General features: G+C 35.4%; 1 protein-coding gene across 1 annotated transcript; it reads right to left on the bottom strand.

Annotated features, from left to right (window-relative positions):
• Positions 1-815: 815 nt before the first annotated feature.
• LOC101704948 (olfactory receptor 7D4) lies at positions 816-1,838 on the bottom strand. Its single transcript, XM_004874697.2, has one exon. It carries the CDS (start codon positions 1,836-1,838, stop codon positions 816-818), a length of 1,023 nt encoding a protein of 340 aa, XP_004874754.1.
• Between the last annotated feature and the right edge of the window lie 13,941 nt (positions 1,839-15,779).

The following is a 15,779-nucleotide window of genomic DNA, read 5'->3' as shown; positions in this document are numbered from 1 at the left end:
AGGATATTAAACATAAAATGAGCTTATAACCCAGCAGTTTTTATTGGAAGATTAATGAGTAGTTTCTGAGAAAACTTTCATTAGGTATTTTTGTCATTGTGAGAATGTGATAGTGTATGATTACACAAAGTTGACTAGGACATCACTGAATAAAATGTTTTAGCTCAGCGGTGGCATGATGCCTCAGCAGGTTACTTGTATCATTGAAAGCTGCAAAAGATTCACCATCATTGTTTTAGGACCATCACAGGACATCCTGTCTATCATTGACTGAAGCACCATTATGTGATGTGTACTGTATTGAAACAATTAATGTGCATGCATATCTATTGTAGCACTGTTCAAAATATTCAAAAAAGGAAAGTCGCCCACATGTCCAGAAATGGATAAATGGATAAGTGGATTGTGGGTATACATACCACGATATTATTCATCTAGTAAAAAGAAATGCAGCAAGTAAGCATTATCAAATAAAAGAGTCTAAATGAAGGGGGAGGAGAAAAAAAGAGAATAATGGGAGGCAGGAAAAAAATTTAAAATGAAGGTAGAAGGGAAAGGGAAAAAGGGAGAAAAGAAGGAAAGAAAAAATATGAAGAAAAGGCAAATAATAGCGTTATTTCACTATGAAAAAAATTGTGCAAACCTGTCTTCAAAGGTAAATTTCTGCTTTTATTTTGAAAATATAATCATTGATTTTATGAAATAAATAGGACACCAAAGGAAGCACTGTATGTTCAGAATAATGTTCCAGTTAGAATCCATACCATGTTCAGTCTTTTCACTTTAGAAATTATGTGAATGAGAGAAATATCAAATTAACACACAATATGTGTAAATTCACAGCATTGCCTAAGTGGACAAAATGACCCATTAGTTGGAAAGTGAGTGGACCATGAAGGAACAGAAGCTGCTCTGCTGAGGAGTCTCCCCAGGGCTCCCTTCACATCCTTGTTCCTCAGGCTGTAGATGAAGGAGTTCAGCATTGGAGTTGCCACAGTGTATATTAGGGAGGCAAACGAGCTTTCGTGGGAAAAATGAGTAACAGCTGAACTGAGGCAAACTCCAAGTGCTGTTCCATAGAACAAGGAGACCACACAGAGGTGAGACCTACAGGTGGAAAATGCTTTATACCTGCTTTCAGAGGAGGACATCCTCACTAAGGAGGACATGATCTGAGAGTAAGAGATGAGGATCCCAGTGATGGGACACACAACCAGCAGGATAATTGACACATACAATAGGACAACATTGACCTTGAAAAGAATATCAAAGGTGGCAAGGTTGATAAGCAGAGCCAGATCACAGAAGAAATGTGGGATTTCAGTGCCAGTGGAGAAGGTCAGTTGCATCAACAGGATGATATGAGGCAGGGAGAAGCAGAAAATGATGGTCCAGGATATCAGACAAAGCAGGACACATAGCAGGGGGGTCATGATGATCACATATTTCAGAGTATGGCAGATTGCCACAAAGTGGTCATATGCCATCACTGCCAGTAAGAAATTATCAAGTCCCACAAAAATCATTAAAAAATACACCTGAGTGAGGCACTCTGTGTAGGTAATAACTTTATTGTGTGCCAGGATGTTCATCAGCATCTTTGGGACTGTAGTGGAGGTGAAACAGATGTCCACAAAGGACAGGTTGGAGAGAAAGAAGCACATGGGGGTGTGAAGGTGGGAGTCAGAGGTGGTGGCCATGATGTTGAGCAGGTTCCCGAGCACTGTGACCAGGTACATGGACAAGAACAGTCCAAAGAGATAGGGCTGCAGCTCAGGATCAACTGAAAGGCCCAGCAGAAGGAATTGTGTTGCACCTGTGTGGTTTCCTCCTTCCATGTCACTGGTTTTTCTTCCAGAGAACAAAATAAAAACCTTCAGTGAACAGGACCTTAAAGACAGGCAGGCACCATTCACAGTATCACCTCTGGATGGACCTCCTTCAACCTGTTCCGAGCAAATGTCAGTGGTTCCCACCACCAAGCTGTAGCTCAATTCATTTTTAAATTTGTATAACCACTTACACTTTCTGTAATGTAGCTGAAATTTCTTATTTTTATAGCATTGTGTCAGTCATTTCAACTTTCAAATTTGAATATATGGGTGTATTCCAAATTTGTTGTTTGCTATCACCTTTCCAGGAAAGTTGAAGACATTTCATGTACATTCATTGATAACCTCCATACTTCTTTATTTTAATACCTCTACTCTAATGAATACAAAGGTATTTTAACACCTTTGAACAACCTTTATTGTATGAGTTGGCATTTTTCCTGATGCTGCAGCTGACTTGTAATGCCTTATGTTTTTTCTTTCTAAGACAGAGGCTAATATTTAAACATTGCAATGTTCAAAATTGACTCTGTTTAGAGGAATAGTCTCAGTTAACGAGTGTCCAAACTACCCTTGTTACATTAATATTTTTCTCCTTTTTATCATAATGGCTTTTGATATATATCTCTCCCAAGGTACAAACAGACAGTATTTCCAGGAAGATAAGAACTAACTGGAAAATGAATGCTGGTTGTTTCTATGGTGACACCCAGAAGCAGGAAGGTTAAATCTCACTATCCACTTGCTAGGTGGCTGCTCCTTAATGCTGGTAAGGCAGGGTGATTGAGGCTCTCATTTTTTAGCTCAAGTTTTCAAGACTGATTATTTTCCAGTTAGGTCTCATTTGGGGGGAAACACAGAATACAGAACTGTGAAGTAAATTTCAGTTCTTGAGAAAGAGTTCCTGAATCAGAATGCAGGAACATAACAACTTTTTCATTTTTAGAAAAAATTAAACTCTCTCACCTCTACAGTAGGAGACATAAATTTTCACTTCACATTAGGACTAAAGACAAAATTGAAAGCCTTTTTGTAATTGCTTTTCTTTAGTTTCTGTGATAAAATGGTCCATTCCTAAATATCAACTTCAGTTCCTCACTTTTCAGTGAAAATGTTTTGGATGACTCTCACTAACCAATACTTCCTTATCCTACTGCCGATATCATAGATGGGATTCTGATCCATATAAACACATCAGGCTTCTCACCCCTTTTTTGGCTGACATACACCTTTTCTCATGAGTGATGATTGCTGTGGCTTTTTCTTTCACAGAATACCTCCCCAGGAAATTCTTCCAAGTAGAAAAAAACATGTGGATTACATGGATAAAAGGAGGAGAGAAAAGCATCTCATCAAAATCAATGAATAAAATAAAAATCCTGGAGTCAGGATGTACTGTGTTAGATTAGTAGCTGTAATGGCCAAAATATGTATTGATAGACTTGACAAAAATAACCCCAAATTATACAAATAAAACTCTCTTTTAAAGATTAAGATGTAAAATACATATTTGTAATGAACTTTTACATTCTGCCTCACTTAAAGTGTTAGTATTATGAATGCCTAGAGATTGTTAATTAAATTCAAGACAAAAGAATCTTTGAGCATGTTTATTCTGTCATGGTGAATAGAAAAGTCTTTCCTAAAGCAGGAAATTTTCAGCTGAGAGAGAAGAGATGAGTCATTGCCCATCAGAGGAGAAGAGGAGAGAAAATAGTAGTCTAGGTTGTGGGAACAAAAGTTGTTTTTTCCCTATCAGACACTGAGGTTCTTTTCAGGGGGAGAATATTCTATTATTTGTAGTACCAAGGGTGTGACTGTCACTATCAATATTTTCTTGCAGGGAGTGAGAAGGAATCTGTTACATTGTGGATTCTGGATAAGTACATATGTTTAATGTATACTAAATAGCCAACCAAAATGTCTGCTATAATACAGAAATAAATCCTCAAGCTGATTACAAGCCTGAACCTAAATCCTAAACTGATTACCAAAGTTAAGTAAAATCCAGCCATAGCTATTTTAAAAGAGGAACAATTAATGAGTGAAGAATAACAATTTTAGGAATGGAAGCCTGCTTAATGCAAGGATGCTGGTTAATATAATTCATGATTAAATAAGTCAATGAATAAAAAATTTCAACTATAATTACAATATGAAATGATGTTTCAGTAAATCTAACAGGCATTTATGTGACTAGTATCCAGTGTGAAGACTGTGAGTAAACAAAGAGACCAAAGAGGTTTTTTGCTAACTTCATAGACAATGGTTACTCTCAAAACAGAGGCTAGAGAAAATGTTACATGAAAACACTAGAATATTTGTGCTAATTTTATGAAAATGCCAAGACTGTCTCTGGAACTATAATCATTCAATATTTTCCTCAATATGTAGAGGGATTAGTATGGTAAAAAGAAATTGGAATGATTATTAAACATCAGAAACAATTACAGTATTTGTATGCTACTGTGAACAGTAAGACGAAATGATAACCCCAATACCATGCAATGAATAAGGCTCTAATTAAGGGGAATCTGCCTATGAAAATAGAGGATAAAATAGAGAAACCTTAACTTGAAACAAAATAGAAAATACCACTTGCATAATAGGTATTCAAGGCTTGGTTAATGAACATATAATTGAATGAAGAAAATCTAACAGGAGGACACAACTTTTAAGAAAGAGCAAATAAGAATTGAATACTCTCCAGAAAATAACTTATTGGAAAAAGTCTCTAAGGTCCAGAAGGACAAAAGGAGGCAAATGTGTGAAAATCATAAGAGTTACTGGAAAGTCAATTTCCTTCAAAGTACAAAGATGTCACCTTCACAGGCTACAGGAATATTGGAATTTCTCAGCATGATTATTCTAGAGGGAAAGCCTGATACCCACCTTGTCTCCTTTTCTCCTTACACCACCTGCCCTCAGTAGCACACATGATTCTCTCCAGTGGTTTCCTCCTCCATCATCTGTGCCTAGGACGCCCCCTTATATTTTCATGGAGGCTGGGATCAGAGAATCCAGGAGGGGGGAACATGTTGTGTTTATACTTTCTAGCATCTTAGGGTTTGAATTGTCAGAGCTGCTAATTAATTACATTATTCCATTGTCCTTCCATTCTCCAAACAATTCAGCTCCCTTGTGGCACAAAGAAGAGTGCAGAATGGAATAATTTCTTTTAAATTTTGTATCTGTGCAGGTACCATGGAGTGAGATAAGTCTATTTTCTCCCAGTAGATCCTTTTATTCTTTAATTTGATTTCAAAGTCAGATCTTACTCTAAAAAGTGTGATTTCTTCAGTGAAGCAATCGCAGAAACACTATTGTCATAAATGGGCTTCAAAACTTTGTAGATTTTATGGACCTACACTGCTATGAAGAATAAAGGCCTATCATTTTAATTTTTCTTTTTTTAAACTTTATTTTTATTTTTTTAATATTTAAAAAATATTATTACTACATGTTTGCAGTACACAATGATTACTTTCATCATGGGGAGCTGGTACATGTGCACAACACATTTTAATTTTTTTATCTCCCCTTTCTTCCCTTGCTCTTTCTCCATCTCTTTAAATAAATTAAAGAGTAAAATAAAAGGTAGACACCAGTAGTTATGGTGTATATCTGGATGTCTTCCTAAGCTTCATGAGCCTAAAGGTGGGGCTTTAGGAATGTGATTGGATTTTGGAGGCAGTGTTGCTACCTTACTTATAGGCAGTGGGATCTTCTTGGAAGAAGTGGGGCCACTGTTGGCAAGACCTCAAAGGGTAGATCTTCCTTTGCAGCTCCTTTCATGAACTTTCCCTCTTTTCCCTCTCCCCAGGTCCTTCCACCATGGTGGTTCTGCCTTGGAGCCAGCTGACTGGACCGAAACATCTACAAATTGTGAGCCAAAGTAAACCATTATTCTTTAAGCTGTGGATGTCAGGCACTGTGTCCCAGCAATGTGTAAAATTACCAACACAATAGGAACCTGGGAGATAGACCATTTGCAACTGGGAAGGGGATCAACGTTGCTTGTTTTTTAAATTGTCAGAAAAAATTCACTGTTTAGTACACATAACAAACAATGTTTGAAAGTATCATACATTATTAAACTGTTAAATCTAGAAAATGAACATAAATATTAGCTCACATACTTATAATTTTTGTGGGGCAAACATTCAATGTCTACTCAGAATAGTTTAAGGATACATATTGTCATCATTAGCTGTAGTCCTGGTGCAGTACAAGCTATCCATTTATATTATTTCTGATCTCTAACTGGAACTTTGTATTCTTTGCTGATCAATTTCCCAGCTCTCCCTCAGCCTCAGGCAATCACTATTTTCCTCTCAATCTCTGTGAAATCAACTTTATAAAATCCACACATGAGTGAGATCATGAAATATTTATCTTTGTACACCTGGCTGATTTCACTTACTGCATGTTCTCCTAGTTCACCCATATTCCTTCATTCTGGTGCCCTACTGGAGAGGAAGGGAACTATAGACAATAATAATATACTGTCAATTAGAGAAAGCTAGGAAACTCCTTAGAGAAAGGAGTGGAAAACTTTTCATCAGAAAGAAATAAAAGTTTAGGAGACAAACATATATAATCTCTTTTAAAATTAAAACTAAAAGTTTAGGAGACAGAGGTATATAATCTCTTTCAAACATTATAAAATATATACAATATATACATGTATGAAAATATTACACAGTTCCCCTCATATGTGCAATTTTTGTTTTCACATATTGGTTAAAATACATTTTAAATGCAAGCTAGAAAATAAAATGTGAAGCTTTAAAAATACATTTAGAAATGAAGCAGAAAACATTACAAGAGATACAACATACACAAAAGTTCACAAGAAAATACTATGCATCATTTTATGCCCAAAATATTGGGTATCCTAGAATTTAAGTGTAAATTCCTTGACACAGACAATCTACAAAGATTGAATTCCAAGGACATAGGAATCTAAAAAGACCGAAAACTATAAATTGAATGAATAACAAAATCTTCCATTAAAGAGAAGCCCAGGAGTTTCTTTGGTTACAGGCATGCACAGGTAACCAAAGCTCTCTGGGCAGCTGAAACAGATGGATCACTAGATTGAGATAAATCTGGTGAACTTGGTGAGAGAACAATATATACATTGTCTCAAAAATGGCATAGGCTGTAGCTCAGTCCAAAGACTCTGGATTCAATCCCCTCATAACAATACAACACACACACACACACACACACACACAAATACCCTCAAGAATTGAGGGTTTTTATGCTTAGGTTTTTTTAACATATGTATATACCCTTTAATTTATTCAAAACAAATGAGGCCATACTATATACTGCTCTGTACATTGCTTTTATTGTTGCCATAAATGGGGATTAATTATCTTGTAAAATTCCGCATAGGAAAATTGTCAATCTTTGGAATCTCTGTACAGTATCTTATTGTACATCTATACAATGGGATATAAATTTAATTGATTAATTTGGGGGGAAATTTAGAGAACATTCTCATACACCAAAGGCATTTATAGGATACATTCTTAGGTATTAAATTGTGAGTAAAAGAATCTGTGCAGATTTTATCATAATTGAAGCAACCAAGCTGAGTTTGAATAAATATATATATCAGCAGTATGTAAAAATAATTGGTTCCTATATATATGGTTATTTCAATTTTTTTATTAGTACATATTTACAATAATAATGATTACGTCTATTGTAGGGAGATTGTACATATACATGCCACATTTTAATACTCACTCCCTGCTCCCTCCAACTCTTCCCTTCTCCCTTTGCTAAAGTTCTAATTCCATTTTTTCATCAAGTCTACTACTTTCTCTTGTTGTTATTGTTGTTTGTTTTTTGAGACAGGATCTCACTATGTAGTTCAGGCTTGCTTTTGAATTCACTATGTGGTCCAGCCTGGCCTCTAACTCATGGCAAACCTCCTGGTTCAGCCTCCCATATAATGGGATTACATGTGTGCACCATCATGCCCAGCTCCTTCAACTATATTTCAAAAATAACTTTGTCCTTCGTCCTGGCATCATCTCTCTTCATCCCTTGTTCCTCTTTCCATTGGAAAAAGAACTCCCTACTTCCTCATATCCATCTTTTATTTTGCTCCTTATTTACACTTTGTGGTTCTCATATAAGAAAAACAATGTAATATTTAAACTCATGTCTCTGATTTATTTCACTTAAGATTATAGTCTCAAGGTCCATCTGCTTACCTAAAAATGCCCAAATTTTATCTTTTATTCATGGCAGAGTAGTATTCTATAGTATATAAATATCACATTTTTGTTTTTGAGATTTAGTTATTACAAATTTTGATCCTATAAACGTATGTATGCATGTATCACTGTACAATGATGATTTTAACTCTTTTGGAAAGAATTCAAGGATGTGAATAGTTGGGTCAAATGGAATCTCTAGTTTTAGTTTATTGGTGAATCTCCATATTGATTTCCAGTGTACCTGCGTGGTATTATAGTCCACCAACAGTGAAGAATGGTTCTTTTTTCCCTGCAGCATCCCCAGAATTTTGTCATTGGTTGATTTCTTGATGATAGCTAGTCTTTCTTGGGTGAGATGGAATCTCAGTGTGTTTTAATTTGCATTAATTGAATAGTCAGTGATGTTGGACTTTTTTCTTGTATTATTGGCTATTTTTACTTCTTCATCTGAGAAATGTATATTCATTTATTAAGCCCATTGTTGTATTGGGTTTTTAATCTGGGGCATTAATTTTTTGAGTTATTTATATATTCTAGATATAGTATCTAGAATAATTTGGGAAAATTTTTCTCATTCTGTAGGTTGTCTCTTCACTGTTAGTGATTTCCTTTGCTGTGCAAAAGCTATTAATTTAATGTGATCCCATTTGTTAAGGTTTAATATTTTTTCTTATGCAACCAATGTTTTCTTTAGAAAGTTTTTGCCTACATCTATTACTGGAAACCTCTGCAGTAGGTTCCGGTCTCCTGCCCAGTGTATGATGCAAAGCTAAAGAAAGACTCAAAGAAAGAATTAAAGAGAAAAGTGAGGATTGAGGACTGCCAATGCTGCTCAATCAGTGAAAGGCTCTGGTCAGTCCAAGCCACTGATTTTTATTGGTAATCACCTGGGATAAAGGTAAACTATGTGCTAAAGCGAAAGTATGTGGGAGAACATATAGTTGTGCAGTTGCTATGGTTACTATGCAGGCAAGGCTTGTAAAGAGAAAAGGCAAAGCATTCTCAAATTAGGAACAGAATAGACAAAATATAGGGTTGTAATTACATTCTTGTCTTTCTTGTTAAGAAAGTTTTAGTTGTGGGAATGGAATTTGGGTATGAATTACTTCACCTTGAGCTACTATGTTATCTAATATTGATCCTCACAGCTTCACAGGCCATTACACTAGTCTCAGCTGTGGCCATTAGCAGGTAGGTCATGCTAACCTGAATTCTACCACAGTGCTCATGAGATGCTTTGATGAGTAGCATAAGGTTCAGTCAGACTCATTTCTGTAAGTGAGTCAATCTGCAATCATAGCATATCCCTAAAATGTACCAATAATCTTAATTTAAAAATGAGCCCACCCAGTAGTCTTCAATTGTCAGCAAGCCACTGACTAATCTTTTCGCTGCTGCTCACCAGTGTACCAATTCCTGGGTTCAGAATGGTTGCCTTCTGGGTCGCTGAGCTGACCTGTTGTCTGGGTGGGCTTCTGGGGCCTGTTCACACTTGGGATGTATGGCTGCTATCATGAAATCCAAAAATAACAAATGTGGGTGGGGCTCTGGGAAAAGAGGAACCCTGCTCCACTGCTGGTGGTGTAGACTGATGCAAGCACTGTGGAAATTAACATGGAGATACCTCAAAGAACTAGGATTGGAAGTCCATTTGACCCAGCTATTCCCCTGCTGGGTATCTTCCCAAAAGAATTAAAAGAATCATGTCACAGTGATGTATTTGCACTCATGTTCATAGCAGCACAGTTTGTGATAGCTAAAACTTGGAAACAGTCCAAGTGCCCATCAACTGGAGACTGGATAAACAAAATGTGTTTTTTCTATAAAATGGAGCATTACTCAGACATACAGAATGAGAAATTAGAGACATTTATATCTAAATGGATGCACATTGCTGCGATAATCTTAAGTAAAATAAATGGGACACGTGTAACTGCTGAATAGTTTCTCTGGTGTGAGAAACTGAAAGTGTGAAAAAGAACTAAAAGGTAAAATAGATAATGTGAAACAGTAAGAAAAGGGGCAAAGGTGAAGGGGAAGTGGGAGGTGTAGGGGAAAGAAAAGAAGAGAATGGAATTAATATGAGAAAATGAAAAAAATGGAAACAAAGTCTTTGTAAATAGGGAGGGATGGAGGTGTTGAAGGGAGGGCAGGGGAATGGGGAAAAAATAAGAACCAAGATAGAATATGTAAAGGTGCAAATTCTCAATGATGAATGTCATTATATTGTATACCTAAAATGCACCAATAAAATTAATATAAAAATGAGCTATTTTGAGGAGTTTAACTCTTTACAGCATACTTACAACAACCTTTGGTCAATATTGTGGTCCCTTGCAATCTATGTCTTCAAGAGTATTATCTATTTTATGTCCCGTAGATTTTTTCTTGCTGAATTCTTAACAGGGAAAGAACTAATACCAATTCTGCCAAACTATTGAAGAAAAATGAAATTCAGAGAATTCTTCTAGAGTATTTTGTGAGGGTGCCATTACCTTAGCACAAAAATCAGACAAGGACAAAAATAAAAGCTGCAGATTGATACCCTTATGAGGTAGGCATAAAAATGATCCATGGCATAAAAGAAGCAAATAAATTAAATAGCACATTGAAAACATCATTCAAAATGACTAAGGGGAATTCATCACAGGGATGTAAGGATGGTTTAACACATAAAAAGCAATAAATATCCTATATAACATTCACAGAATGAATGACAAAACCATATATTTTTTCCTTGCAGTACCAGGGATCAAACTGAGGACCTTGCACTTGCAAGTTAGGCCAGGTACCACTGAGCTAAATCCTCAGCCCTTATATGTCCATTTTAATAAAGCTAGAGTATGTATTAAACATAATTCAACATTCCTATGATGAAACACTCCCAAAATTATGCATAGAGGAAAGTGTATCAGTGCAAGAAAAGCAACTTCTGAAAGCCCCACAATTAACAATATACTCAATAGGAAGAAGTTAAAAGATTTTCCAATGGTGATATATCCTTTGTCTATTCACTCAACACACTACTGGATGTCCTCATCAGATCAGTCAAAGAAATATAAGCCAGCTATATAAGTAAAAGTTAATAATCATAATTGTCTCCACATACAGATGACATAATTAGCATCTACAAAACCCAAACATCCAACAAAATACTGAGAGATATAATGAAAAAATTCAGTATATTTAGAGGATACAAAACCAACATCTACATATTTGAAGTATTTATATACACTAAAGGAGAAGTACATGAAAAAGAAAGAAGAAAAAATTCCATTACCATAAAAATAAATGAATACATAGAATGAATTTTTCTTAGGAGGTCAAAGTTGTCCACAGTGAAAGGCATAAAGCAATAATGTTAAACAATGTAGAAGATACAGATTAAAGAAAAATTATCACACACTCATGAATAGGAGAAATTAATATTGTTCTTTTATTTCATTTGTGCATGTTTGCAATGTGTGCTTAATACTCAAAGTAGTCTATGTATCAATTGAAACCCAACTATATTTAACAATTGAATAGAAAAAATACAAGAATTCACGAATGACCCACCATACCCTAATCAATCTTGAACAGAAAGAAAAAAGCTGGAGGCATCATAGCCCTACCCCATTTGAAAATATATTAAAAAGCTAAAACACAAGAGTATGCCACTGGCATAGAAACAGACATATAGAACATCAGAACAATGTAAATCAATGACACAGGATTTATTCATGCATATAAGGATATTTATGTCATGCTTATAAAGCCATTTGATTTTTTCAAATGGTTCCAAAAATATACAGTGAAAAAGAGAATATCTTTAAAAACCAGTGTTGGGAAATTGGGTATCCATTACCTCATATCACATACAAGAATGATATCAAATGGACTAAAGACTTGAATGTAACAATTGAAAGCATGAATCTATTGGTAAATAGAGGAAAATGGTTCATGGCTTTGGTCTGTGCGAGGTTTTGTTGGCTATGACTGCAGAACAGGGGTGTCTTAGTTACTGTTCTCATGACTAACACCCAATACCCAACATCTGCAACCAGGAGAGATTTTTTTAAATTTATATATTTATTGGTACATTTTAGGTATACAATGCATTTACATTTATCATTGAGTGTTTGTACCTGAACATGATGTATCTTAGTTCTTATTTTTTCTCCCATTCCTGTGTGCCCTTCACCCCCTCCACCCTTTGCTATTTACACAGACTTTGATTCCATTTATTTTCTTTCTCATAAATTTTCCTTTCCCTTCTTCCCTTTCCCCTTCCCCTCGCACCACCACCAAACCCTTGGACCTTTTCATATTTCAAATTATCAATTATTCATTTTAATCATTTTCATTCTTGTTTATACTTTCAGTTTCTCACACTAGAGAGACTATTCGGTGTTTACACATGTGTGTCCTATTTATTTCACTTAAGAGTATGGCCTCAATATGCATACATTTAGCTATAAATGTCTCTGGTTTCCCATTCTTTATGGCTGAGTAGTATTCCATATTATTAAAAAAAACCACATCTTCTTTATCCTGTTTCCAGTTGATGGGCACTTCGGCTGTTTCCAAGCTTTAGCTATTACAAACTGTGCTGCTATAAACATAGGTGCACATACATTGCTGTGGTATGATTCTTTTAATTCTTTGGGGAAGATTCCCAGTATGGGAATAGCTGTGTCAAATGGGACCAGTAGTCCTAGTTCTTTGAGGTATCTCTATAATTATTTACATAGTGGTTGCACCAGTCTACATTCCCTCCAACAATGGAGAAGTGTTCCTTTCTCTCCACACCCCTGCCAGCATTTATTATTGGTTGATTACTTGATAGCAGAAATTCTTTGTGGGGTGAGGTGGAATCTCAGTGTTGTTTTCATCTGCATCTCTCTGATGACCAGGGATGTTGAACATTTTTTTCGTATATTTATTTGCTGTTTTTACTTCTTTGAGAAATATCTGTTCATTTTGGATGCCCATTGTTGAATTGGGCTTTTGAATTTTGGGGGTCTGATTTTTTTCAGTTCTTTATGTATTCTCGATAGTAGAACTTTGTCTGAGGTACAGCTGCTAAAAATTTCTTCCCACATTGTAGGTTGTCTTCTAGCCCTGTTGGTAGTTTCTCTTGCAGTGCAGAAGCTTTTTAATATAATGAGATCCTAGTTGTTGATTCTTTGTGCTAGTTCACGTGCTACTGAAGATTTGTTCATAAGGTATTTTCCTATGCTAATGTCTTCAAGAGTTCTACCTAACTTATTTTCCAGCAAGTTTAGTGTTTCTGTCTTGATATTTAGATCTTTAAGCCACTTCAATCTTTGTTTAATTCACAGTGATAGGTATAGGTCTATTTTTAATCTTTGGCAGGTTGAAATCCAGTTTTTCCAACACCAATTATTAAATAGGCTATCTTTCCTCCAGTGATGGTGGTTGGCTCCTTTGTCAAAGATGAGGTGGCTGAGTATGTCTGGAGTTGTTTCTGCATCTTCTAATCAATTCCACTGATCTTGAGTCTGTTTCTTGGCCAGTACAGTTCTGTTTTATCACAGTAGCTTTGTAATATAGTTTTAAGCTTGGGATTATGATACCGCCAGCCATGTCTTTGTTGCCTAGAATTGCTTATGCTATTCATGGTTTCTTCTGATTCCAAATGAATTTTTGGATTGTTTTCTCTAGTTCTGTGAAGTATATTGTTGGTATTTCATTCGGCATTGCATTAAATCTATATAGCAGTTTTGGAAGTATGGCCATTTCCACTATATTGGGTTCTCCTACCCAAGAACAAGGGACATCTTTCCATTTTCTTATATCCTCTTCAGTCTCCTTTTTCAGAGTGTGGTAGTTTTCAGTGTAAAGGTCTTTTGCTTCCTTTGTTAGGTTGATTCCTAGATATTTCATTTTTTAAGATGCTATTGTAAAAGGAATTATTTACCAAATTTCTCTCTCAATGGGTCTGCTATTTGCATGTAAGAAGGCTATTGTTTTTTGAGTGTTGACCTTGGATCCAGTTACTCTACTGAATCTGTCAATTAGGTCTAGAAGACTTTTGACTAAGTTTTTTGGATATTCTGTGTAAAGCATCATATAATCAACAAATAAGGACAGTTTCACTTCTTCTTTTCCTATCTTTATTCCTTTTATTTCTTCCTCTTTTCTAATTGCTATGGCTAATGTTTCCAGAACAATATTGAACAGGAGTGGTGATAGCATGCTTGTCTTGTTCCTGATTTAAGCATGAAAGTTTTCAGTTTTTGACCACTTAGTATGATTTTGGCTGTTGGTTTTTCATAGATAGCCTTAATCAGGATGAGATAAAGACTTTTTATTCCAATTTTCTGTAGCATTTTTATCATGTATGGGTGTTGGATTTTGTCAAATGCTTTTTCAGCATCTATTGAGATGATCATGTGTTTTTTGTCCTTGATTCTGTTAATATAGTGTATTACATTTTTTGATTTACAGATGTTGAATCATCCTTTAATCCCTGGGATAATTCTGACTTGGTAAGGGTGTATCATCTTCTTGATGACACTCTGTATTCTGTTTGCCAGTATCTTGTTGAGTTTTTTTGCATCTATGTTCATTAGGGAGATTGGCCTGTAGTTCTCTTTTTGGGTTGGGTGTTTCCTTGGTTTTGGAATCAAAGTAATGCTTGCTTCCAGAAATGAATTTGGAAGCCTTGCTTCCCTTTCAATTTCCTTGATGAGATTAAAGAGTAATGGCATTAGTTCTTCTTTAAATATCTTGTAGAATTCAGCAGTGAAGCCCTCAAGACCTGGGCCTTTCTTTGTTGGTAAATGTTTTTATTACATTTTCAATTTCATTCATTGTAATTGGGCTGTTTAGAATTTCTATATCTTCTTCATTTAATTTTGGCAATTCATATGCATCTAGCAATTTGTCCATTTTTTCTGTGTTTTCCATTTTATTAGAGTACAGGTTCTCAAAGTAGGTGTTGATGATCCTCTGGATTTCTGCTGAATCTGGTGTGGCTTCACCTTTTTTGCTCTTAATTGCATGTATTTACACCTTTTCCTTCCTTTTTTGATAAGTTTGGCTAAAAATTTATCGATTTTATTTATTCTTTTAAAAAACCAACTCTTTGATTCATTGATTTTTTTGTATTGTTCTCTTAGACTCCATTGCATTGATTTCTGAGCAGATCTTTATAATTTCCTTTCTTGTACGAGCTTTGGGTTTGTTATGCTCTTCTTTTTCTAAGAGCTTGAGGTTCTGCATTAGGTTATTTAACAGAGTTCTCTCTGTTGTTCTAATATGGGCATTCACTGCTATGAATTTCCTGCGTAGAAGTGCTTTCATTATGTCCCACAGATGCCAGTATGTTGTATTGGCATTATCATTTACTTGCAGAAATGGTCTAAATTCTTCTTTAATTTGCTCTGTCACTCACTGGTTGTTCAGGAGGGTGTTGTTCAATTTCCATGTGTTTGTGGGAGTTTTGCAGTTTCTTACATTATTGATCTACAATTTTATTGCACTGTTGTCTAATAATATACAGGGGATAACTTCAATTCTTCTACATTGACTTAGATATGTCCTATGAACTATCATGTGGTCTATTTTGGAGAATGACCCATGTGCAGCTAAAAAGAATGTGTATTCTGATTTTGTGGGGTGGAACACTGTGTAAATATCTATTAAGCCCATTTTTTCAATAGCTTGGTTCAGTTCTAGAATTTCATTGTTAATTTTTTTT

Source organism: Heterocephalus glaber, unplaced genomic scaffold (genome assembly GCF_053883595.1).
Source record: "Heterocephalus glaber isolate CG9 unplaced genomic scaffold, H.glaber_assembly_v1.0 deba00001859, whole genome shotgun sequence".
NCBI classification, from domain to species: domain Eukaryota; kingdom Metazoa; phylum Chordata; class Mammalia; order Rodentia; family Bathyergidae; genus Heterocephalus; species Heterocephalus glaber.
Note: the sequence above shows the minus strand (reverse complement) of the source record. Positions and strands in the feature narration are given on the sequence as shown.